A 27,044-nucleotide genomic window follows, 5' to 3' on the forward strand; every position below is an offset into this window, starting at 1 on the left:
GTGCCAGGTGATGGTTCAGTTTAGTCTTTTTGGTTGATCACAGAACTGACATCAAACTTTACTACAACTGTCACTTCTCTCAACATTAAGTTTTTCAGTAAATAATCGACCGACAACCCAGAGGTTACAGGATCAGCAGCTTTGGTTGTCGCTGTCTGTGGTGCTGAACGACCATGCAGAAGTTCACATTAATATGTAACTCCACATGTAGGCGTTCCATTCATCATCTGGCTACAGGCATGTCACTGTCTCTGTTCTTTTTTAATCAGCGCTGTTGCCTCACAGTGAAGAGGTTCATGGTTAGAATCCCCGTCTGACAGGAGCCTATCTGTGTGTTTGCATGTTCTCCCTGTGCATGCATGGATTATCTGTGGGTACTCCGGCTTCCTCCCACAGTCAGAGACGTGCTCCTCGTTAGGTTAACTGGTGACTCTTAATTGCCAGTATGTGTGAATGTGAGTGTGGCTGGTTGACAATCTCTATATGTCCTGTGATTGACTGGTGACCAGTCCAGGTTGTACCCCGCCTCTCATCCAATGACAGCTGGGATAGGCTTTAGCCCCCCCGCGACCCCGAATCGGAAAAGCAGTATAGATAATGGATGGATGTCTGTGTGGGTAAATGGGAAACTCTAAAATGTCAAAGTTTGAGTCATCTTGCAAAGAAGACGCCTGAGGGACTGCAGTTGCATTCACAATTATTAAAGTGAATTATATCACTTATATATATTTCCATGATGCGGCACTAATTATTGCAACCATTCTTCACAGGATTATAGCTCCTTTCGGACAATATTATGTGGTATTTAATCACAGTAAATCCTATTTTTTCCCCGTCTCTGCTGCCTTCTCTCAGGGCTCAGAGGAGAAAATAAAGATCATAAAGAGAGTGGACGAGCAGTTCTCCGTCACAGAGCGATAAAAGAAGCTCCCCCTTTGGCTACAAACGTCTTCAAAAACGTGGCCCAGATCTGGGCATGATTAAATATCAGCTGTGAGTGAGAGTCCCTGAAGCTTCCTGGTGAGACGAGGATTAAGCTGTTTGGACTGAGGAAGTGTTGATATCTGTCGGCTGTGTGTGCAAGCCTCGGCCTTGTAAATCACGCTCTCATGCTGTGCTTTTTAACACACGGGGTCGTTTCTGTCACGATGAGAGGGAAAGGAAAAGCTAAACTCCTTTTGGGCTTGACTTTGAGGACAATCTGTAAATAAGTTCCTTTAGTTTGATGATTACCCACCAAACATTTCTTTAGCTATAATTAAAGACTTCACATGTGTCTTAAAACACAGTTTCAGTCTGGCAGGATGAATGATGATGTGATGGCTTTATTACACAAAAGGTCAGCTTGCCTTTCTTCTTCCTGTAGGTACACTGATTGTGTGATCTCTCTTCTTTAAAGTCCTACTTCAGTATGAGAAAGGGATACGCCTGCTTATGTCATTGTTTGTTTTAATGGTAATGTATTCTTAAAAAGTATATCACATATATATTCTCTCTCACAGGCACAATCTCTCACAATTCTGTACGGCAACTCTATGACCTCACTGTAAAAGGTATAAAACTTGATCACGTCTGGTAGATGGAAGTAGTGCTTCTGTGTTTCTTCTTTTAATGCTGACAGATTTCTGTAAAATGTAAAGTAAATCACTGGAGTCTCTTACTGTACATGGACGGCCACATCTTCTCTTTCTTCTGCTGTCCCCACATGATGCTGACATTGAAGCACTGTCACAACAATTAATGTTGTGTCATTAATGTGGGGGGGAGGGCAACTTAGATGGAGACATCTGGTGCTGTAAATGTTCACCTTGGGTCTGGAGCTGGTTGGCAATTTGCAGTGACATCTATCTGCCATGTTTGATTAGAGAGTATTTCACAAACCAAGAGATGGTGTGCTCAATTTAAAAAAAAATCTTTAAAGGCAGACTGTTGCAACCTGAAGTTGGCAAAGCAAAAATACAAAATCAACTTGTTGTTTCTTCAAAGTGTGGATGCTTTCTGCCAAGAGAAATAGTTGACAGGAATTGATTGTCTGAGTCTTTTTCTGAATTCAGATCCTTTGCCAATTGAGTGCAAATAAGGATTTTCTACAGATGTAGTTCTTAGAGATCAAGTTCGCAACCATGGTTTCTCCAATTAGTGTGTGTGTGTGTGTGTGTGTGTGTGTGTGTGTGTGTGTGTGTGTGTGTGTGTGTATGTGTGTGTTTGGAAATGACTGGAAGAAAGAGATACTGACAGTAAAAAAAAATCTGAAAACTGCCTCATACTGAATTGTACAGTGAGTCGTTTGTGTGTGTGTTTTTCTCAGGGAATGTAAAAATCTGGGACACAATGAGCCTTGGGGTGTATCAGCAGCCATCAGCCATCACCGAGGATGAGGTTCAATCCCCTGATAAGAACTCCGAGAGCCTCTGAAACCTGGCAGCACAAAGCCGATCGCAAATTCCAAAAACCCTGCGATCAAAATGGGGGAGAAATAGCGTCAGACAGGCGGAGGGGGGGGGGGGAAATTAACTTGCTGGGTTTGGTTCCAAAAATGTAGTTTTCACTCTTTGAAACTTTAGTCATCTGCTCATGTCAAAAAAAAATCATCATAACCCAACCTTTGGTGATTTTTAAGCAAGGTGCTTTAAGAATTTGGCTCAATAATTAGGACACAATTGATCCTCAATATTTTCAATTTATTGACTGATGAGCTAAAAGCAATTGTGACGTTTTCCTTCGACTGTTTACAAATAAAAGATACATTCAAAGACACACTTGCTGGGTTGTCTGTGGCTCAGTTGGTAGAGTTGTCGTCTCCTAAACAAAAGGTCAGGGGTTCAATTCCTACTTCCTGCAGCTACATGTCTCATGTGTTCTTGGGCAAGACACTTAACCCCAAGTGGCTCCCCCTGCTTCATCAATGGCATATGAATGTGTTTGAATGGGATTGGTTAATACCCTAAACTTCTGAATATTAATAGATGAAGCCTGAGTGACATGATCCATCTGTTACAGCAGGGGACTCAAGAGACAAGCTAAGAGCTGGAGCTGAGGCGGGTTAAGACTTATGACAAACCATAACACTGCGCCTTTCAATCATGTCAGCTACACGCCTAACAATGGATAACACATTCATATAATCAAAACAGAACCGTTTCTTAAAAATTCAACCCCCGTACAGTGTGTGCCAGTGAGTACAATAACTAATCAGACCTATTTTGTTTTTGTTAATTTGTTCGTGTTAATTTATGTTGTAAAAATGGCTTCCTGGATGGTTGTGTGTATGTGACTTCCAGTGTTCCTGGAGCCAGCCTCTAGTGGACACTTGACGAACTGCAGGACTTTACACTTCCTCATTGGCTTCATTTAGTATGGTCACTCTACATAGAAACCTCAGCCATCAGTGTGTAAATGTGTAGGTGTGACCTGTGGTGTAAAAGACCAGCTCAAGTCCATTAACCATTAATCTATCATGATAGTTTAAACGAGGTAAGATGACGTTTTCTGTGTGGATTTTGATTGCTGGACTGCTACTACCTTATTTCATTATCTTGGCTTGGCCTTGTATCGTTTTGACCATAAAAAGATCTTTCTGGAGCATTGTTCATAAAAATACAAGCCATTTAAAGATTGGTATAGTATTTGGGAACAGATATAGATCCCAGTCCTTGTTGACAGAACAGTCAGGAAGTCTTCATTGATTTATGGATTTTATTTTGCAATCCTTATCCTGTCAAACCACTGGGGGTCACAGTGGTCACTAATGTTAAGTATCATCTCAGTTTACTGTTCAATTCATGATTTCAGTTTCATAATGAACCAAAGTAATCAGAAAACAAAGCATAATAGAAAATAATCTGGTAATAGAAAATTACTTCTGGCTCCGTAATGATGAACAGTACGCAGCTGCTGTTTGATAAATGTTCAGTTTGCATTGAACCACTCACCACTGACTGCATTGATCGACTGCACCTTTAGGCTTCAGGTTTTATTAGTATAATCAGACTGTCCAGTGACAGGCCTATATTAACACAGTCAATAACTTCTCCCATGATGTATATGCATATCTGGACCTCTATCAACCTCTCTGCCAAGTATTCAATATTTCATTACACCTATAGTGCATTCTGCTGCACACTTTTGCAGCATATGCAAAAATATTTTTCTTGCAGATTCATTTTCTATCTATCTATCCCTATGTTTAGTTTATTGGCTTCAATAGCAATACAAATGTTTAGATATTTACACAAAACACACAGACAAATATAACATAATAAAATATGAAGTATAGGCCTACATTACTGTGAAAAAAGGAAATAGCTATCCATGTTTTTCATAAGATAGGTTGTGTAAAAAATATATTTTTAAACTGTATAATATTTGCAACAGTTTGTGACATGCAGTTATGCACCAGAATTTTCTGGTTTATTCTCTCCACTGTAACTGTAATGTGTTGCTTAGTGCTCATGATGGATTAATGTTGGGTATTTGTAGATAATATAGCAAAGAGTAAGGTATTTCGCTTGACCTTTTGTAAAGTGTCTTGAGATAAAATTTGTTATTTGGCGCTAAACAAATTAAGATAATTATTTATTTATTTAAAATAGGGACAGTGTAAATTACTTAACCTAAACATGTAAATATGCCAGATTATAGCCACAGGCCAATTCCCATCTTTAGTCCCTTTGGTTGGTAAATAGGTAAACAAAGTTACATAAAACCACGATGACAAGCAAAACAAGTAATAGAATAGAATAGAATAGATTTACTTTATTGAGCTCAAACTGGGAAATTGTGGCGTTACAGCAGCAGGTTATCCAACACACAATATGAGTAAAAAACACAATGTTAGCAAATCTAAACACAATATAATATTAAATACAAAGTAAATAAGTACTAAAAATATCAAAACTAAGAATGTGAATATATACAACCAGGATTTAACTTAGCATTACTAGTCTTAAATATGACAATATTAAATACAACATACTTTGCTGGAGGTAGATGTAAATGGACAGTATTGACATAGGGAGCAGTCCAGAGCTGTGCAGTAATGACAAAACAACTACACTGTTCATTGATTGAATTATTGATTGACATGTACAAATAGATATGCCTCCATAATAACTCTTTTCTTTAGATCATGACTGTTTGTATGCAGGCCTTTATTATTGAATTATTCCATGCGGACAGTAAAGGGTTAACACTGTGCCAAAGACGGACTGAAGGAGAAAAAAAAAATCCTCAGCTGTGACGGGCTCTGTGAAGCAGCACTAACAAACCGGTCACCGAGACGTTACCGTCACATTTAAGGAAATGGATTTCAGGTCGAGAGGAGAGTACGGGAGCCCGGACGGCCCCAGCAGCGTCGCGTCGTTGTAGGACGAGATCAAAAGGCGTAAAAGACGCGTGGTTTCCGTTTCATTCTCACGGCGGCTCCTCTCCGGTAACAGCTCTGCTCTGCGTGTGTGTGTGTGTGTATATGTGTGTATATGTGTGTGTGTGAGAGCGAGGGCGCTTAGTTAGCAGCCGTACGTTACACCGCGAGAAATGGTCACGTCTACACGTCTTCTGCTGCCGATGCTAATATGTCTCCAGCATTGCATTAACGTCCACGGTAAGTCTCTCACCCGTTGTGTGTCTAATTATGTGTGTGTTCGTGTAATTGTGTGTGTGTTTGTGTGTGGGTGTACGGTGAGGTTAGCTAACACTACGGAGCTGCACACCTGTCTTTGGCTGCTCCTTGAAGACATAACCGTGCTTGGCTACACCTTGAGCTTATCAACCGTGTGATTCTTCTAAAGCACAGAAACCCTGAAATAACGTGTCCGTGGGAGTGGGAGCGGGACGTGTCTTCCTTGTTTTGTGCTTTGTATTAAGGCACAATGAGCGCCTGAGCCTTTTTAAATGATTAATTCTTAAAGGCTGGGTGTTTTAGCTCAATATCCGAAGATGAAAGGGAGAAAGTGGGGGGGATGGAGAGGCCCTTTTTAGTTTGTGTTGCCTGCTGTACAGAAACTGCTTGTCGCTGCTCATTCACGGCCAATTAGCACTGCGGTCAATTAATTTAGACCTGAAAACAAGCGGCACTCACGGATCAAACCTGTGCTTCTTGCACCGCGTTGGCGTTTGTGCGTGTCCTGATTTCTCATTCACTCCCATTGTGGGATTCTCCTCAGCCATCACCACCCCCAGCGGGTTCAGTGCTTTGTTTATTTATTTATTTTTCCTGAAGTGGGAGCCGACAGAGAGAGCGAGAGATAAGCAGGGAGGAAAGTGCATTGATATAAAGCGGAAGAAAAACTGACAATATGTAACAACATAGTCATGGAGGGAGAAGGTTGACCAGCCAATTATGACCGCAGGTGATCCTAATAAAGGACTAATTATGAGCACGTTGGCTAAGGTGAAGGTAATATTATTGACCTGTACTGCTGTGGTGCAATTAGTGCTTCGAGTTTATTTTAAAAACGTCAGTCTATTTAAAAAAAATAAAATCTACATTTAGTCTTTAAAATGCCGAAACGAGAAGATGTCTATCAAATATCATAACCAAGGACCTCTTCTGAAATCAAGAATGTACAACAAAACAGAGTATTGTGCTGAAAAGTGGGCTCTATAAATGGATTAATAACTCAAATTAATAATCTTTACACATTAATCTAGCTAAAATAAATTTAAGTTTTATTTATTTTTTGTTCTATTAGACTGTGTAGTGGCTCTAGGCCTAATAATTGGATATCCGCATACTATTTGTATGTTGGAATTTGAATATATTTTATCATACACACATGATTTTCTTTTTAAATAACACAATATTCAGAAAAACGCGTGCTAATGTTGATAAAAATTGTGGCAATGGGAGTTTCGACAACAGAACTGCGACTCCATGCTAATCTCTGCATTGTCTGTAGCACATGTAGCAGACAGTAAAGTGCTCTCTGGTGATTGGATGGCAATAATAATAATAATACATTTTCCTTGATTGAGATGTTTAAGACAGCAGCCTTTAGTGTACCTCTGCAAAATCAGCTAACTAAATTAGTAAACTATATTGCTTTAATTTGTGACACCTATTGGTCTCAGGAGTAGTTATTCTTTTTTTAAATTATGATATTTAATAGACTTAATATCTAGTTGTAGTGGCAGTCCTGAATTATTCTTATTTGATATATCTGGAACCAGCAATCGGTTGACATCCAGGACTATAAAATGGAGTAAAATGCATGGCTCAGGTTTTCATTGATCAGGTTTCATTGTAGTTGATTTTAAATCAATACATTTTGAGCTTGTTGTGTCCCACCTTATAGGCTACCTTTAACAATTGGAAACCTCCAAGTTCATTTCCACTGAAGCTTGTTTTACGAGCTGTTCGCTGACAGATGGAATTGCAGAAGTGTGATGCGTAGTTTGGCAGTTCTGAGATCTGAGTCAGTGCTTCTTTCTGACATTGTCAAGCTTACTTTTCTTGCCCCAGGTACATAAAATATTTACATGACTGTGGAGTAATTTAATTAATGCAGTTACTAATCAAATCAGCACTAGTTTTTCATGCAGCCTGAATTATAGAACAGCTCAGAGAGGAACACTGAGCTGTGTTTTGGCTGCGTGTGTCTTGCACAGATTTCAGTCTCTTCAGTGCCTACCTACCGTGGAAAATGGCCTTTGGGGGAAACATTGGATCAAAACTAGTGCTTGTAATGTGCACACACTCCCTGTAGCATACACCCACACCGCTACCATCAACACCTCCTTTTCATTCTCGTCTCCAAACCAAACCCAAACACACATTTACGCTCCCACAGATTGAGCATGTGTGAGCCTATTTGAACAAGACGTCACGCAAATTAGATAGCGGCAAGAGCACAAGCAGCAGTGACGCTGGCCTGATTAAAATGGATGTATTTTTCCTCCACGGTTACTGTGATACCAAGCTAGACCCAGATCCTCTGCTATAAGAGGAGGGGGGGTGGGCTGCGTGGGGTGCGCTTGTTTCTTGAAGTGGGCGGGGTGGTGGACAGAGGGAGGAGGAGGGGGAGAACACTGCAACCATTTCTGTTACTGGGGAAAATTACATTACCATGACCTCCAGTGTGACAGCATTTATATAGCCCACAATGATTTACTATTTTAGGAGGTAGACGGTTCACAGCAGCTCCATGCCTGTTGAGCCTACAAGCGGTTCTAGCAGATGAATGATAATCATGTGGAATAATCTGTAATTTCAAGCTCAGGCCTCCAGATGATAGTAGTATTCAGATAAGCGGCCTTTTAAAGTTAATTAAGACCTTTGAGAAACATATTTGCATGAGTAACACTGACCTAGAAATTGACTGTATTGCAGTAGAACCACTGTGAGGGAAAAAAACTCTGAAATGCTTTGTTTCAAAAATTTAATTTAGGTCATATTGAGAGTTTTGCAGCCTGACCGATTTAACGGCCAGCCGATAATATCGACCGATTTTGGGGTTTTGCTGATATTAGTAGATTTATTCCCTGGTAAAATAGCATTTAATTTGAGTTTCATTGTATTACGCTAACATTTCTTGTTCCGGCTGTCATCAGTGTGCTATATGGATTACGACAAGCATTATCACTGAGTGTCAAGCGGTGATGCACATGCATGCACAGTTACTTTCCAGTTGTGTTTGATAACTGCTTTTGAGGGATAAATGCCAAAAAATGTATAGCTATCTCTATAGATCTACAGTAAGGAAGATGTCGGCTAATATAGCGGTCTCCTTAATATCGATATCGGCGCCAAAAATCTCATATTGGTCAGGCCCTAGAACGTTTTGAGAATAAGAGACAATATGTCATCAATTACTGTAAATCTAAATATTGCAAACTTTGCAAAATCTGCATACTCTTCGCAATACAGCCTAAAAGGACCCAGACATCCTCTACAGCTATACACTGTGACTGGATTCAACAGGGGGATTTAAAGTTATAGATATACAGGCTTTTTTTGCCTTTGCCCCCTTGCTTGACAAAACCTAAAACGCCCGTCAGAGATGATGGGTATCACAACAGTGGTTATCACTGTCTCTGGTAACCCAGGCTTTCTTCCTCTGCACTCTCTCATAAAATTGGGTGTTTGATGTGTCGTTTGACTTTTACTTTTGCACAAAAGAGAGTGACATCATGAGGCCCCTTTCTGTTATGAGGAAGAGGTTGTTAAACTATGAGATTGGAAAAACTAGAGAGATTGTTTCCTCAAACTAACAGAGAAAGGAATTCTACTGGGAAACATGAAAGTTACCTACCATGACTGTAATTTATCTCAATGATCTCTGCATTCTGCATGCTTATTTTATAAAGCTCAGCATTGTATAGCTCCTGAACCAGATACAGGTTATTTAAACATTATGCTCAAGAATTAATTGGCCAGCAGATAATATTGGCTGATTTTAGCATATCTAGTGACTACTGGTATTGGCTAATTTAATCAAAATTATAAGTGAATTTATTCACTAGTCAAGTAGCATTTCTTTTGAGTATTACACTAGCAGTTTTCTTTCTTCAACTGAGTGCGCTACATGGATTACAAAAAACATCATCACCCTCCAGAGTGTCAAGTAGTGATGCACGTACATGCTCAGCTACTTTCCAATTCACAGACCCATCTTGTCTTCACTACATATCTTTTCCAAAAGTGCATTTGAGGGATCAATGCGATAAATGTGTATATCTGTCCATACAGATCTAACATAAACCTTAGAAAGATATCGGCTGGTATAACTTTATCAGATTTTTTTTTTTTTCCCCTTCAAAAATCAATGTATGTTTCAGTTCCCAAAAATCCCATATCGGTCAGTGGAGTTGTATATTGAAGCGTGGATGCGATACCGAACAGTTCAACATTAATGTGAGAATTGTTGGATCCAAATCCCCGTTCTGAGAATCCATATGGCTAGTATAAAATTATTGCTAGGAGTAGAATTGGTAAAAGGGACGCTTTTCACACGGTTTTGTTTTTACATCCAGAGCGTTGAACATAACCTTCTTTGGAACAGTTCAGGTGTCCAGATAAGTTACCATGGCTCTCTAGCCAGGTTAAAAGATGAGTAGCTTCATGACACTGAAAATTCAATGTTTGCTTAAAGTGCAGTTTTCCTTTTGAACACTTGTCTCACTTAAGTACACATCTTTCATCAATTTTAGGAACGATTTTGCCATCTGGCTCCAAAGTCCTTATTTATTTGTCTTTATGTTGTCATCATGCATTAATCTTGCAATCATTTATGCAGAACGAAAACAAAAAAGCTACGCAAAGAATCCTTTTAGGCCGTGTTCACACTGGACTTCTTTTTTCAGATAAAAGCGCTGCCTTCAGCGCCTTTTGAGCGCTTATGCGCGAGTGTTCTGTAACCTTAACAATGGGATTTAGCCTACAGTGTAACCGTGCTGGACCCGGCCGGAGCACAACGTATCAATTTAGCACAGAAAAGAACAAAAGGGACGGGAAGTCAGACACCGATACAACATTAAAACATCCGGTTTATTTTCAGAATAAAACACACTGTTTTAACGGTTCAGAAAAACAACCGTTTGTGTTTGTTTGTGTTTATAAGGTTTTATATCACGTACATCGTATTATCTCGTGCTGTCGCGAGTGAATCTGTAAAATTACCGTGGAAATTAATTTGTCTCCGTACTCCAGCTGTCCGGCTGAGAACGCAGCCGGTGGGTGTTGACGGATGAGGGTGCACGGACCCTTAACAGACCGGAGCGGACACGCCGTTTGCCGTTTTTGGGTGCATGACATCTTTTTGGGCACCGGTAACTAGTGACGTAGGTTACTACTCGTCCTGATTGGTCAGCTGTTAGAAAGGCGCTTGACGTCGCCCAGGTGTCGGTCGCAGCGCTTTTTGAAAAGGCGTCCGCTTTTTAAAAAGGCGTCATACTTTTTTCTTTTTCCATAGGCTTGTATGTAAAAAAAAAGGAGCTGGCAGTTGAAAAAATAAGTCAAGTGTGAACACGGCCTTAGAATGACAGAAGCAGTTGAATTATTTTCCGAGGCAAACTGATGAAGACTCGGTCTTCATTATTTGGCAGTAGTGTACAGCACTGAGAGTTCAGTCTTTGTTTGTCAGCTGAAAATTCTGACAGTGCAGGGAAAGGGAGATACTCTGGTACGGGTTTGTACACCTCGGGTTACTATTGAAGTCTGTTATCGTGCTGATTGGAACAAGGTGCAGGGTGTGCAGTTTTCCAGACAGCAAGTCAATGGGTGTCTTTAGAGACACTGGAGTCGTACAGTAGGCTAACCGCATAGAATACACTTGACGCAAAACACAAGAACATATCAATCCGTGACCTGTTACTTAAGTTGTTGTTACAGTGGCTTTCCATTCTGCAGGCCTTTTCTATGTTTTGTGTTTACAGAAAACTATTATATCATGTGGTTGTTAAAGAGTTTTAGATGTTTTCCCAACCTAACTTGGCATGTGTTGGTTTCTGTTAATTTCAGTTCAGGGTCTTCCCCAGAAACTTTATAGCAGAGATTTTGAGTGCTCTCAAAATGCCAAAAATACATTAACACACAAACCTGAAATCATTATGCACTTGATCAGCAATAAATCAACAATAGCTAAATAAATGCCAAATTGATGGTAATTTCCCACTCCATATTTTTATACTGAGATTTGTGAAGAGTAGCTTTGGATGACTCACAGTGAAAATATAAAATCCTTATTTGTCTTAAACCAGCCCTTTATGCAGCCTCCTGGTTCATTGAAGCTGACTGTGCTCCTGTCTCTTTCATATATATTCATATTCCTGCTTTATCTGTTGGAATGGGCTTGAATGCAGACAAAAAACAGATTTAGCATGTGCTAAATGCACGCTTTGGCAGGTACATATTTTAGGTCACCTTTCGCCATGGCAGCTTTTATTCATCTACAGTGATTTTATGTTCTTGCATTTAGAATAGTCTGAGATTAAGGCAACATACAATATTTCATATTTACACTTTAATGTTGCAGTAACTCAGTCGTTGTGGTTGTCGTGACTGACATCTGGCTTCTTTAGTTGAACAAAACATGGTTATTGATTCTGTTACGGGTCAAAAACTCTCACTATTAAAAACATTACCCAACATGGCTGAATGAAATTGTTTGTTTTGGGGTCAAATAATGAGCATCTAGAAAAGCTGAAAGGTAATTGTTCCTCTAAAAACTTAGCTACACTTGAATTATTCTTTTCTGATAGACCCAGGACTTTGAAGTCACTGGGCGCCCATGGCTCGCTCTATATGATTGCCCAGCCGCCCTCTCTCTCTTGACCTCACTCTGTCAGCATTAAATGTGCGTCAGCAGTGAGCAGTAGGTCAGGCTCATGTGATGAGTGAAGACTTTTTAGTTTCCCCTTTTATAATTACTCATGATGATGACTGTGTACTTCTAGTTTTTCATTTAGAGTTTGAGATTTGTGGATCTGATGGGACAGAGAGCTCACATTTTCCGAATTCCTCGCTTATTTTGCTGTTGGGCAAGGAAGTTGTATGTTTCATTATAAACCAATTCAGGACGTTTTCTCATTGCGCATGACGTGATAGTTGCATTAAATATGCATATACATTAAATTAAGTAGAGTGGAATGCAGTTCTGTACTCTGCCATAAATTCTCCATTTACATTGGCTCAGTTATTGTTGATGCTGCTTTCATCAAGAGATTATGACATTGTGTTTGTCTCAGATTGTGGAGTTAGATGGGTGTTGTACTGCTGTAACAATGTATGACGACTTTGTTCAGTTCTGATTTTATAGAAAATAACTGTCCATGCCTCACTTTCACCAGTGTTTATCTCTTAGAAGAATCCAGTTTTATTTACCTTTCAGTCGCACAATTCTTTGTTTGTTTGCAGCTATATCACTGCTTAACAACGCCAGCACAAGATGATGCACTTTAACCATGCCAGGATATTCTAGAGTCTCTTGGGGCCCTAGGCAAGAATCAATTGGGGGGGCCCTCCAACCAGCGTTCATCATCATAATGTCTGCTAGTGTCTGACACTTCCTCCTTTTCCTCTTTTTTTCCTTTTTCTCTCCTATGGACGGGTCATTTCTCAATTTTTTTTTTAACTTCGGTATTCACAGTAAAAAAGCATGCAACCATTAGCAGGGCAACGTGAGGAAGTGCTGTCAGATGGGGCGTCTAAGGGAAAAAATTGCACATTTTGTTCCACTGCTTTTGTTTAAGTTTGTGAGCCCTCAGGGGCCCCCTACTTGTCTTGGGACCCAAGCAGTTGCCTGCCTTGCCTGTTGACTAGCGGCACCTCTGTTTAAACCTTTGAGTGGGTATCTAAATCAGGTCATGGCATGGTCCTTACTCAATGGACAATCTTTGTTTGAATGTTTTCTGTCTGGTCTTTTTAACCCGTGTTGTATGAACCTGAATCACCTTTCTAGGTAAAGAAACCGTAACCTCAAATCAGTTCTTTTCCAGCATAACCTTTAGTCAAGGCCTTGCATTGGTGGTCTTGGTGTGATGAACTCTTACATATCCACAAAAGCTTTATCTCTCTGGGAAAATCTAAGTTTCCTTTAGTAACTTGCTTTTTAATTTGAAAAGAAACAACTTCATTGTCCCTCAAGGCCATCGTTATTCTGTTGAGTCGTCACCAACAGCAAAACAAATCTCAGCTGCCTGAGTCTGTGCTTTGAAGCATTGCTCTTGACAGATTTAATTTAAGGTTTCTTTTTTTATGCTTGATTTACTTTTTTCATGCAAGGATTTGTATCCATTACTAAACCATTTTGTGTCATTTAAAAGCACTGGAAAATGCTTTTAAAGAAAGGATGAACTTAAAAATAGATTTGACCTTGAAGATGTATGTCAAGAAGCCTAGAGACAGGTTTGTCAGTATGACTAAATGACTTGTCGGTCATGGAGCAGAATACAGTTTTGCGTAATGGGGGATATTTGTGATGAAAGTGGTGCTCATGGCCATGGGTCCTCTGACGGAGTTCTGCATAACACTACTTTTAACTTGCAGGCTACACTGATTCTTTTTTTTTTTTTTTTTTTTTTGCAGAACATATGCTTGGTTGAACATTTGCAACCCTACATTTTAACACTTATCAAAGAATCTCCATAGAAACTAAAGCTAGCTGTGGCAATGGTCTACACGTCTGGATTGGTCACATTATTTTGTGCCAAAAACAGTTTAGTATTCTTAAAAATAATGTTTTTAAGCAAGGAAACATGTTTTACTTTGGTTTCAACTTCAAATATGTTTCATGAATGCCCCTGAATTAAATTCTCTCTGTGCATTTTATTGTATTTAATCGGAAAGATGCTGCAATCATCTGTAGCAAAATGTTGAAGTATTATCCGTGTTGCTAGAGCTTACCAGATTGTTTCTGATAAAGTCTGGTAGATAATTAATGTCACCAGATTTCTCTGCATGGAAAAACCAAAATATCTCAGTGGAGGGAAGAAATATTGCTCATGAAAAATTGGTCCAGTATTTGGATGCCGGGAATGGTTTGTTCATAATCTTGATTCTTATCGTAGTGTTATGAATAAAGATCCAATCGTACTGAATAAATTCACAGCCTGTAGCCAGTCCCGTTAATGTGTAGAGATGTGGTTGACCCAAGCAACACAGACCCAGGAGGCCCTTCTTAGTTTGTGGTCTCCTTCTGAACCCTCTGTTACCAAACTGAAGTGTTGTACACCTCTTGTTTCCAAATAGTGATCTGTAAGAAAACAAGTTGTTTTGTTTCTTTTGTATGCATTTCTTGGTTGAAAATGTCAGCCAATAAGGTTGCAATGATTATTGCCATTGTTGACATATCATATCCAATCATTTTCAGTAACTTTACTTGTGGTTAATGGGTAACTTTTTGTAAATAAAGTATGTTTTGTATTTGTAGTGAAAACAGGCTCTAGCCTTCTCGTACCGGAGTTACATTCAGATGTCAGTTTGTTTCATCAATGGACGGGAGCTCCTGCTCCACTATTTCTTTGTTTACTTTGTTTCATTCACTGTGGGAGTGTGTTTGCAGAGTGTTTCTGTAGCTTCCTCTTCACTCCACAAACTCTGTTTGCGTCAGTAAACACAAGCAGAGTTGGTGTTTAAAATTTTTGTTTTATTTTTAGGAATTCTGCCAAGAAAACACAATTTGTAGGTTACTGTTACAGATCATTGAGCTACTCCAAAGTCTTCTTTAGCATACGGCAAACTTTGATGTTTAAATTTACAATTCAGACACAATATGGACATTGATCTAGTGATACTTAGAAGTCTTGTGTACAGTACAATCATAACTTAGACTTGCATTGGGTGTACCTAATCAAAGGCTGTACCTACCCAATCTAAAGAATGATTCTTAAAAATTAAGTAGTAAATGTAGTTGTCTGCAGAGTTTATATCCCACACAGTCAAATATCAACTAGGACTGTACTCTAGAAACATTTGACCAAACTCCACTTTAGACAGAGTTGGGGGACTGTTAGAAAGGCGCTTGACGTCGCCCAGGTGTCGGTCGCAGCGCTTTTTGAAAAGGCGTCCGCTTTTTAAAAAGGCGTCATGGCCTTAGAAGTGTGAACACGGCCTTAGAATGACAGACACAGTTGAATTATTTTCCGAGGCAAACTGAAAAGGACAAAACAAGTAGCCAGCATGGCTGGTCTGTTCATGTTGCTATGGGCACTGTCCTTATTTTATTTTTTAAGCATTATTATAGTCTAGACATTTATTGAACCAAAACATGAAGATCTATAAAGCCAACCAGTGTTTGGCAACCTCAGTTGATTGATACCTGCAGTATGAAGCATATACATAAAATCCAGCACATAGTCATGCAATCTTTGATAATGAACAGACTAATTGAAATCTAGTCTTTAAAAAGCAGATTGACTTTACATACCCTCAACGACTGGCTTGGTCAACTGCTGCATCTCGTACCATCATGGTGATCACCAAGGCTTCATGTCAGTTTCTGAGCTATCATCATCATCCCTGTCTCAGATGAACTGGAGTCTCTCTATGTTTATGGTAGTGGAAACTCAAACGTTTGAGAAGAAATCAGATGCAGATGGAGGCAATTTTGGGAGAAAAGAAATCAATGAATTAAATTGAATTATTGAAGTTCCAAGGCCTCGCCACACTTCTCAGGTGGGCTGTTTGAGTCAGCAGTAAGTCCATTCTTTGTAATGCTTTAATATACTAAGACGTGTTATCGCTAGTCAAGTTCTTTTAAGTGGCAACAGTTTAAAAAGTGCCCTTTGCTATTACGTCATTGTTCCCTTTTGCTCATTGTGAGGTCCATAAAGACATGGTTGGAGGAAATTGACTTACCTTCAAAGAACCCTAACCTGGACCACACTGAACACCTTACGGGTATTGGGACCTATCATTTCCAGCCAGGTCCTCTCGGCCAACATCCGTGCCAGACCTTACAAATGCTCATTCGGCTTAGTGGGCACTAACTCCCACAGAGACATTCTGTGGAAAGCCTCCCAAGACGAGTCATGGCCAGAGAAGAGAATCAAACTCCATACAAATGTGTGGTTTTAGCAAAGCATTCAAAGAAGCTCATGTAGGAGTGTGAAGGTTACGTTTCCACTCACTTTTGGTCTAAAGGAATACTTGAAGCGTGGCTCTCTGTATCATCCCTCTGTGTGTCAGGAGTCATTTGTTTGATTGGCTGATGTGCTGCGTTCGTTCTGATTAAAATGCAGGCCGATACAATGCGATCCATTATTCTTTGATTGTGGTGATTGAAATGGTAATGTGGATGAAAGGTCAGCCTGCTCTCCATTCTGTAGCATGACTGTGGAGTGAGTACAGCTGGTGTAGTCTTGGTTGAATGGAAGTCCGCAGGCTGTTGGCATGGTTGCCTCTGCATTTACCTCCTCCTGTGTTATAACATATAAGTCGGGCACGGCCAAAAAAGAAAATGCATTCTTTTTTTTTCTTTCTTTTTTTTTGTTCCATGCAACCTGATAAGAGCTACCGCTACCAGTAGAGACAAGGAGAAGAATCAGTAAGGATAGTAATTGTCCCTGGCAACCACATACAAAACCACTGCCTTTGTTTTAGGGTTGTCTAGCTTTAACCTCTCCATTGCACCTGTTGTCACTTTTATTTGTATCCCAGCAGCTGAAATGTATTCACAATCCATTGTGCGTACTTAATGGACACATTAATATCCCTGAAGTTAGACTGACTTTGTGTTATACAGTGGTGGTTAAGTTAATTAGCCAATTTAAAGAGTTGCTTAGCATCCCACTCTTTAACAAAAATGGCTATCTTTGGAAGGATGTTGTTAGTGAATGCAAACAACGAGCTGAGCCTTTTAATGGCAAGAACCATGGCTTGCATTGATTATCATATTTCGGCCGGGCATGTTGCTGGGTGAAATCTGTAAATCCAAAGATTATATAATTACAGGCACACTTTCATTCATGCATGTCTTCAGTAGTGTGTTAGTGCACTGCTTCAGTTTAAGGCCTTCAGGTTCATTCAAATCAGCAGGGGAATGTTTCCCTCTGTAAAGGAGCTGCTGACCCATTTAAACAGATCCCTTTTATCTTTGCAGTGACAAAGTACAGACTTAATATCCTGTTAAAAATAAAATCCTGGAGTGAAAAACTGTTATCCTTTCAGCCTCCAACTCCCCCCCATGATTTCTAATTATGAAGTTGCCTTGAAAGTTTTAAAAGGGAGACCTGTGACCTTTTGATGAAACACGGTACACCTCCAAGCTCTTCAGGCCTTCTATCACTATGTGCTCCATTTCCCCACCTGGACCGACGCGCGCACACCAGACTGAAGGGAGCGTCAAGGTCAGACGCTGTTATTTTAAGACTGGGACTTTTCCCCACCTCCAGTATGACAGACTGCACACTGTACTCCAGAAACTTTTGGGACAGCTTATTTGCTTCTTCCCCTTTCTGCTGTATGTTTTGAGTATTGTGGTGGATTTGGCTCTTGTTTGTTTGTCCAGTTTTCCTGGTTTCTGTTGTGAAGAGGTTTCATTGCTTGTAGTCCATGATGTTTGTAATAGGTCAACTTGTAATCCTAATTTTCTAAACAGTCATTTTACCATGATTGTCTTAAAAACATCTAAAGCATGTCCTTGGAAATGGGCTCACTACCCTGCTACTCTATCTGAGGTTTCTTGCATTTTTGATCAGCCCTGAAAACCAGACAAATCTGTGAGCTCATGTATGATTTACTCTGGTAGATGTGTCTGGTTCCCCTCCAGTTCAGACACACTTCTTTCAGGCAGTAACAACCGACATGGATATAGTTGATCAGGAAAATACTAAACATGCTTTTGTTTTTTTGGGCCTTTTTGCCTTCATTAGATAGGACAGCTGACGGGAAGTGTTGGGAGGAGAGCGTAGGGGGATGACATGCAGCAAAGGACCAAGGTTGAACCCACGGCTGCTGTGCTGAAGACTATTGCCTCCATTCATGGGGTGTGCGTCATAACTGCTAGGCTATCAGATAGCACCTCTTAGAATTATTTTGTGTCCCAATTGATCAAACTGGAGCTCCGTTTTATTGCAACGTTTCTGCACATATGTCTTGTTTCTGTTACTGAATAGACTGAATTGATGTTGGCTTTAAGTGGAACCACATTTTTATTTTCTCCCCTAATGACACAAATATAGTTCACCTTCAGTGCTGAATAAATCAGTCTACTTTTATTTTTTTCAGCATACTTACAAAAAAAATCTCTACAAGGTTCTCTAAATAACTTCAGTTCATCTGATGTCCTACAAACGGCTGGCTAACAGATGGTGATAGGGAGACATTTTCAGGGCATTGAGTTTTAGCTTTTCACTAAAATATTGACACTGCTTCATCTTCAGTTTGAAAAGGTATCACAGGGATTATGACCACACACATCAGCTCTGTGTGTTTCTAAGTGCTCATTTCAAAAGGTTTCTCTTTACTCCTTCATTTACATGTTTTTGGGTTACACTCTTTCAAGTCAAGAACTGAAATGAGATGTGCTAAATGGAGGTGGAGAGTTATTTCACTGCAATGAAATTGCATGAATATTTGAAATGCATTGGAAAACGGATGAGAAGAAATCAACCTACTGTAGAAATACAACATGTAGAGCTGGCGTGTCCCCGCTGAGATCTGCTCGGAGTGCCAGCTATTTTTGTTTGAAACAATTTGTTTTGAAATTACAGCACTGCAGTGAAGCCTGGTTAGGACTAAACAAGAGAACAAACAGAAAGGGATAATTATGAAAACATTTGGACTTTTAATCACACTGCCTCTGTGTCTGTCTTTCTCTGCAGGTACAAAGACAGAATGTGAGGCCAACCAGTTCCAGTGTGGTAATGGCCGCTGCATCCCGTCAGTCTGGCAGTGTGATGGTGACGAGGACTGCACTGACGGCAGCGACGAGAGCTCCTGTGGTAAGAAGCCAAACAGACACACAGTTTAATCATTAACAACTTCATCACTAACAACATGAATGTCTGATTTACTTCAAAGAACATGAATTCTACTTAAAGGGGTTTATGACACATATTTACAAACATCACTGTCCTCAAAAAGCTGCATTTTCCTTTGGCATCTCAGAAACTCGAATGTGCAAAATCAAAGAAAATAAAAGAATTCTGAGAAAAGATACAAAGACCACATACATTTGTTATGTTACAATCACAGGAGAAAGTATTTAAGGTACATTTTTGGAACATTTGATTTGGGATCAAGCTCCATATGTGAGTAATGATAGACTGTCGTACCAAAGAGTTCTTTATTTTAACCTCCTAAGATCGTTGGAAATGTTTTTCATTGGTTTGATGATGCAGTGTTATTCCCCAGCTTAAACATTTCTATTGTTGCCTTATTCATAGAGTTTTGCAAGTGGTTGACCTCCAATCTCTGGGCAGATTTGTACTTATTGGAGAAGTTTTGATTTGAGAGAAATGGACAAACATGTGTACTATGTGGTGTCACAGGACTGTGGGAAACTCAAGTTCACTGAAATGGAAAAAGAAAACAATCTGTCTTCTTGATAGAAAGCTCAACTCATCTGGAGGATATTAATTCTTTGTTCTAGTGTCATTGGCAGACAAATTGAATGTGATATTTACTGAAAATGGTCTTTCTTCACACCCAAGTATTTCTTATAAATACCTGCTCATTATGTACAACAATCAGAGCTTTTTAAAAGTCACATACTGACCTGATTGGGAGTGAATGTGTTCATGTCTGTTGAAGAGCTCTGACTGAATCATCAGAGGTAGATGTTTCTGAACGTAGCTCGCTCAAACACATTAATTGCAGTCTGAACTTGAGATGGTCTCTTCTGTGAAACAGTAAGGTCACATACAGCTTTCATATCCACTGAAATCTGTTTTTTCTTATTCCTCATCTGATGTTTATGGTTTGCACACATCACTTCAGTTAAATGTATCTTTTCAAGGATAAATATGAGGATAATGTTAAGATGTTTATTTAAATGCTTCTGACAGTGACAGCTCTGACTGGAAGCATTTTGTATTCTGGTCCATCCATCAGTTTAATTCTTGTGACATTGACACTTGGCTTTGAAATGAATCGGTGGATAATCTTTCTTGTTCTGCTGACCATCACATCCTCAGCAGAGACACTCTGGTGTCCCTCCTTTTTAGATGATGGTGATGCTGACTTTCCCTTTTATTTCTGTATTTTGCCTCAGCCACAGCTCCACTGTAATTCTGCTGGAAACACATGGGCGGATGTAAATTGACTTGTCGGCTAAGGCATACATCTGCAGGGTTGTAAGCAAGAAAAAAAATCCAACATACCAGTGTTGTTTATACATTCAGAGCCTGATTTGTCTGATTCCTCTGTGACTTATGTCCATTGTCTATTAAAAATGCATCAGTAAGGCACTGGGTGACATGGTCCTCCATTACCATGAACCCAAACACTGTTGTTAATTTTTAATTCCACATAAAACATCCTGCTGCCTAGTATACATGCTCCAACACCAAGCCACTACTGAAAACTGTCCCAATAAGATGTACTTTTGTTTGCTAAATACATTACAGTTCCCGGCTGTGGGGAGTCCTTTTTGAGACGTAAGTAAATGAGCTGAGCACCCTACAGACAAGCCCCTATCTTAATCTGAACATTGAAAAACCAAGTCAGTACTGTACAAGTCAACTATGCAAATAATAACTCCAGGAGAAAAAAAAAAATACAGCAGCTGAATACCTGCACTTTCTTTCTTTCTTGGCTGCAGCTAGTACACTGAGTTATGCAGGAGTAACAGCATGGCAGGTTGTAAACTTAATAGAGTCTCAAAATGACCCTTCAGCGCTTCAAAGGTTTTACTGACAGCTGAATTGTCCGACGGGGTCTCCTTCTCTCTGAAAACAAGCAGACTTGGTGATTAAAAGCTGGTAAACACACTAAAGTAGTTTCATGGTAAAAATAAGTTTCTTCAGTGGGTTTCCTTGGAGGACAAAGACTGTCAGGAGGGGCTGTGAGCTGAGCTGCCGCTAGCCTGTCTTCTTATACCCAGCTTTGTTTTGTGTTAAGATTCCATCAGTGTTTTATTTTTTACAAAATGTATACCTCTGAATAAATTACAAATTTGTAAAAACAGATATGTAAACTGATCAAATAGACGATTAGTATCAGAAATCATTGGGTGCTTTTCAGCACACCAGAGTGTTTTTGCCAACTTAAGACCACTAGCCCAATCAGAATTATTTTGCTGTTTACATGATACAGTTCTATGTTACTTACGACTACTAAAAATAACACAACCATACATGCCACCACAGGTCTTATTCTAATACCATTGATGCCGTTTCCTCACTTATCTACCTCCTCCAAAGTGCAACAATCCACTGTTAGGATATTTCTGTCTGCAGTTCTTTTTAATGTGGATCAGTCATCAGCTTCATTGCATCTGTTCCTTTGTGGGCTGTGAATGTTTTCTATTCCACCATTGATGTGGACTGGAGTGTGGGCGAGTGAATGACAGTCCATCTTTGTTAAAATGGAGCATATTTTCCTGCACAAGTGAACAATATGTAAATTAAGTTCTGGGAGAATCATGAAAGGTCAACTTACAGGGAGCTGGATAACTGTTAGCACTAGCAAGGCTTGTGCCAGTATTTAGATGTTTAAGTTGGGTTGCAGCCACATTAAGTGGTTCATTTAAATATCTGACAGCATGAAATGTTGATGAACTTTTATACTGTAATATTTAAAAGATAACTCCAAAGCAGCATTATAATAAACTGCAAAAACACCTTTTTTATAAACCATTTAAAAATGTGTTTTTGACAACAGGGAGTTGTCTGTTTGCTGACTTCCTTCATTTAGTTTTCTACCTTATTTCTACTCACTTCTGTTCCTACAAGATCAGGAAGCTCCAGTGGCAAAAAGAAGGATTTGTAGTGCAGATGCTGCCTTTGCGTAATGCTTTTTGGTTCTTATCCATACTGACTGTGTGGTTTAAAAAAAAAAAAAAAAAAAAAAAATACAACTACAGTCCATCCTTTTGATGCTACTGGATCAGTGGTGGTAGAAAATGCTGTCACTGAACTCCTCAAATGTACTTACCAGCATTACTGCTAATATAGTTGTTATACTAACTAGGAGAAAGTCAAACACGGCCCACTATGCGGTTCATTTTTAGTTGTAATTCAGTATAAAGTAACTCCAGACAGCACAGATGGAGCTTGTTCTCTTAATTTCACATTTAGACAAATGTCACATGGCAGTCAGAACCCATAATGTTAGATTGTCCTCTCCAGGAGCCATCCCAGAATCCTTTGGGGCAGTGCGACCCGGTGATGGGAAAGGTAGCAGATAGAGCAGAGCTAAATATGGATTTGAAAGAAGTGTGTGTGTGTCCCAATACATCTCAGATCTCCATTTTCTTTTTTCCCTCATCTATCTGGGTCATATCAAACTGGCAGGGAGGGAGGAACGAGGAAAGGAAGGGAAAAGATTTGTACAGAGGATTGTACAGTAGGATGATATGGAGGGAAAGAATCTCGATAATCAAAGACCTTCTTCAGATAGAAACAGGATTTCATGAAGTAAATAAATTGAAGTGTATCTGTTGTAAATACCTGTGCTCTAATGGCTGCATGAATCAGTCCAGTATTGTTTTCATTACCATGGCAACACACCTTTCAGATCTTTTTAAATAAAAAGCAAACTAGGTTCAGTTGGGAAATGGTAAGAAATCCGTTTGAAACTCATGTCGCAGACATTGATAATCTAAGGCTGTTTGTTAGGATTTATTTTACTGAAAGGGATCGCTCACTCTGCTTAAATTAACTTGTCAACAGCCAGGCAGTTTGTGAAAAGCAGCTCAGCTTGCGGCCCCTCCTGAAGTCCTGCAACCACAAAACGGCCTCAAAGAAAAATGAAACTGTTTTAGTCAGTGTTTTTACAATTTGTTTTGGAGAGGAGGAGAACTGTGTTGATGGGAAATAACATCAATTGCAATTTCTTGGACATTTTATTTTCAACATCTGTCCTGCCGATTCTGATTTTGGCCAGTTCAGATTTTCTGTCTTTAAAGAACTATAATTGACAGAATGTTTTATTCATTTTTATTTAAAATGATACAGCCTTGAATTGTATGACAGACAACTTCAGCAGATGATGACTAACTGCAGCCTGAAGTTTACCTTCCTGCACACTTTGGTTTCTTCAGACCCCTCCTTTACCAGAACACTAATCCCATCAAATGATGTATATCACAGTTTTTATGGAGATTTATCAATAAAGAAATCATTGTAGGGATCTCTTCTTGGCTGTAATGCTCGGCTGTACATTTAGCAAGGGTAGTTATCATGCTCCTTGAGCAGATGGAAGACATTTTAATGTGAAAAACCTGCTGGAAACTGGAGGCAACTGAAAATAAATGTTGGTCAAAGAATCTGGCCTAAAAACTGAAAGTATTACAACTTCTGTGTTGTAAGGTTGGAAATTCTTAGCAGAAATGTTCTCTGTAATTTCTCCAGGACAAAATTTAAACATTGAGGACAAGTGTGCCTAAACTTCTAGTCAAAACAGATTGTGGTCTTCTCTGCCAATCATTTGCTTCACTTCTTCTCTGTCTCTCACTGTCTTTGAGATCAGAGCTGCTCAAACTTCCAACTCAGACCCAAAACTGAGGCACAAAGGCCTGTTTAAAAAAAAAAAAAAAAAAATCTGAATTTAAAATGAGTTGATAAAGGAGAAGGTTCCTAATGAGGCCCACTGTGACTTGCTGCTGTCACGGCTCAAACCGAGGCTGCATGTTTCTGGGGTACATATTTGTATTCTGGTCAGAGAAACTGAGGAAAGGCCTCAAGGAGACGCTCAAGTGTGTGTGAACATGGAGGTGCTGAGAGTAGAGGGGCTTTGTGTTGTTATAGCCACTTCTGAAATCCATGAACAACTTGAAGCACATCTCTCCTCTTCTCCCCCCAACCAGAAATACCTCTTATCTGGACTTTCTCACTTCATTCATTACAGCCAAGTTGTAGTCTTTGTCGTCTTTGTCTTGTTCCCTTGATATGCACAAAACTACCACACTGCTAAGATTGGACTGGATGAGTAATGCTTTTATATATAATCTTGGTTGGAAGTATAATTGCAGGAGCCCAGTGCTGATTAGAGCTTGCATGATTAAATGTGTCTGAAGCTGTAGGAGGCAAAATGTTTAGTTGGTGACCTTTAATTCTGCAGCTTAAACTCAGCTGTTCATTTTGCAAAATCAATGGGACAGAAAATGCAGTGTCACTTTCCTCTGCATGCGAAAGAAGATTGACCCCTCATTTTAAATAACACAAATAGTGCCTTGATTACAGTATAGTATCTCTTAATTTTGCTGATGTTTATATCAAGTCATGTTAGGAAACCCAAACCAAACCTGTACATTGATCTGGGCTTAACTGAGAAGACGTTTTTAAATAAAACTTGCAAGAGCTAAATCACAAACATTGTTTTTGAATTGTCTCCACAGGCTGTCAGTATAGGTACAAAATGTCTGGGATATTTTGTTTGTCATTTAGCACTTCTAAGAAAAACACCATGGTACTGATCTTGTAGGTAAAGTTAAAAAAAAAAATGAAGCTGCAAATATTTTGTAGCTTATTTACAAAAAGAGTTTGGACATTTTCAATGTGACTTTGTCCTTTTTTTAGAAGTGTTTTTTTATAATGTCAAATAAATTTAAAAGAATATATACGTAGAGAATAAATACAGCAGTCACCTCCCCAGAGGACAGGTTTGAGTGAATTTTAGGTTTTAGTCTTAAACAGAAAGCAGCACTAACTGCTGACCTTTTGAGGTGGGTGGAGAGGGGGGTTTCTGGGGATTGAAGTTGGTTTAATTACAATTCATATTCCTGTGGTGTGCCAGTAAAGTGCTGGTCTTTCTCCCCTTCCCTTCTTATTATTCATGCGTTTCTATTTCTAATGCGAGATGTTTGATTAAAGAACATGGAACCTCTCTTCCCTCTTCTCTGTGTAATGAGTCCATCTATCTTTCTCTCCCCCTCCAGTGAGAAAGACTTGTGCGGAGCAGGACTTTGTCTGTCGAAACGGCCAATGTGTCCCGAAGCGATGGCACTGCGACGGGGAGCCGGACTGCGAGGACGGGTCCGACGAGAGTCTAGAAATCTGCCGTGAGTATCCTCTGATGGACTTCACAGGTCTAATGCAAAAGGGTTCAAGCTTAGTTGATGCTGAGAATGTTGAAATATCACTTTATTAATTTGACAGGTATCATGATACAATTTTTCTTTTTTTTTTGGTGACATGCACACATGCATTACAATAACATAACCATACCAGGAGGCGAAAAGAGAAGCACATGACACAAACAACAAAAATAAATACAGGAAATAATGATAATAAAAAAGATAGAATCATAAAAAGCAACAATATAACAGTGATATGTATCTATTCCTTCCTCCTTACATTGTTATACAGGGCATAGAGAATCTTTAATTCTGTTATATAATTGAGCACAGGGCCCCAGACAGATACAAATTTTTCACATGAACCCCTCAAGTTGTACTTTATTTTCTCCAAATTTAAGAACATCATGAGGTCCTTTAACCAGTCCGAAGCTTTAGGGACGATGCAACACAACAACCTTAAAACATCTGTCCACATGCTTTAACTAGACAGTTAAATTAATTTAACAGTGAAGTCCCTCAGCTTGAATTATTTTTATTTTTGATGATCCAGGAAAACCTGTGGTTAACTATCTTTTGACAGGTTTAGCAAATTAAACAATATTACTGAATTAAAAAAAAAGCCTTATTTTGCATATTTGAAAAATGCTATACCTGAATGTTGGCTCAAACGTCCGCTTACTACACTAACTTTACGCTGGAGCTTTCAACCAACAAAGCTTAAGAACTGAAGTCATACATTTCTAAAGGCTGCCTCCTTAAAGTCACATATTAGTAAGTCAAATCTCTCTAAATGTTTTTCTTTGCATCATTGAACACGGATGTTTGAGCAGGCTGTAGACTTAATCGCTTAACAGGGTTTCAACTGAGAGCTGAAACATTAGCAGACCTAACATAACAGAGGTCTAACATTTAGAGGTGGGAAAAAAATGGTTTCATGTAAAATCGAGATTCTTATCCTGAGATTTTAAATCGATTCATAACTTCCAAAAAATCTATAATTTATTTTTGGCTAATCAGTCACTCCCTGCTATGTGCTAAGGCTAGCTCTTTCACTCAGTAGATTGCTAAATGGAGCAGCAAGATATTCAGCCAGTCTCGTAGATCCTGAAGTATGTATTAATTCAAAAATAGACTTTGAATCATGAATCCAGAGGTTTTGAATGGAAAATATATTCTGAATCGAAGTTGAAATCGAATCGTGAGACACCTAAAGATTCCCAGCCTTAGAACACGCTCTTCCACAGTGCTTCACAGACTAAGCCAAAGTGCTTTCAGCTTCTTTCTCCTTGAAAGTCATTTTTGATATTTAAAGAAGAATTACTGTGATACTTACAACACAAGTAAACGGCTGGAAGAGATTAAAAGCCAGCCCCCTGCCACAGCTAGCACTTATGGAAAGCTGTGGTAAATATGCCTCGGACAGGT

General features: G+C 39.3%; 1 protein-coding gene across 2 annotated transcripts in view; it reads left to right on the plus strand.

Moving 5' to 3' along the window:
- The first annotated feature begins 5,216 nt into the window (after nucleotides 1–5,216).
- Nucleotides 5,217–27,044, plus strand: part of vldlr (very low density lipoprotein receptor) — a 56,827-nt gene continuing 34,999 nt past the window's right edge. Inside the window, exons 1-3 of one of the 2 annotated variants that reach the window (XM_020650622.3) lie at nucleotides 5,217–5,602; nucleotides 19,261–19,380; nucleotides 25,479–25,601. In XM_020650622.3, coding sequence (XP_020506278.1) covers nucleotides 5,536–5,602; nucleotides 19,261–19,380; nucleotides 25,479–25,601 — 310 coding nt within the window. In that variant the 5' untranslated portion in view covers nucleotides 5,217–5,535. The remainder of the gene's footprint in view (nucleotides 5,603–19,260; nucleotides 19,381–25,478; nucleotides 25,602–27,044) is intronic. The other variant, XM_020650623.3, reaches the window with a different exon arrangement.

Source organism: Labrus bergylta, chromosome 17 (genome assembly GCF_963930695.1).
Source record: "Labrus bergylta chromosome 17, fLabBer1.1, whole genome shotgun sequence".
In the NCBI taxonomy this organism is placed as follows: Eukaryota; Metazoa; Chordata; class Actinopteri; order Labriformes; family Labridae; genus Labrus; species Labrus bergylta.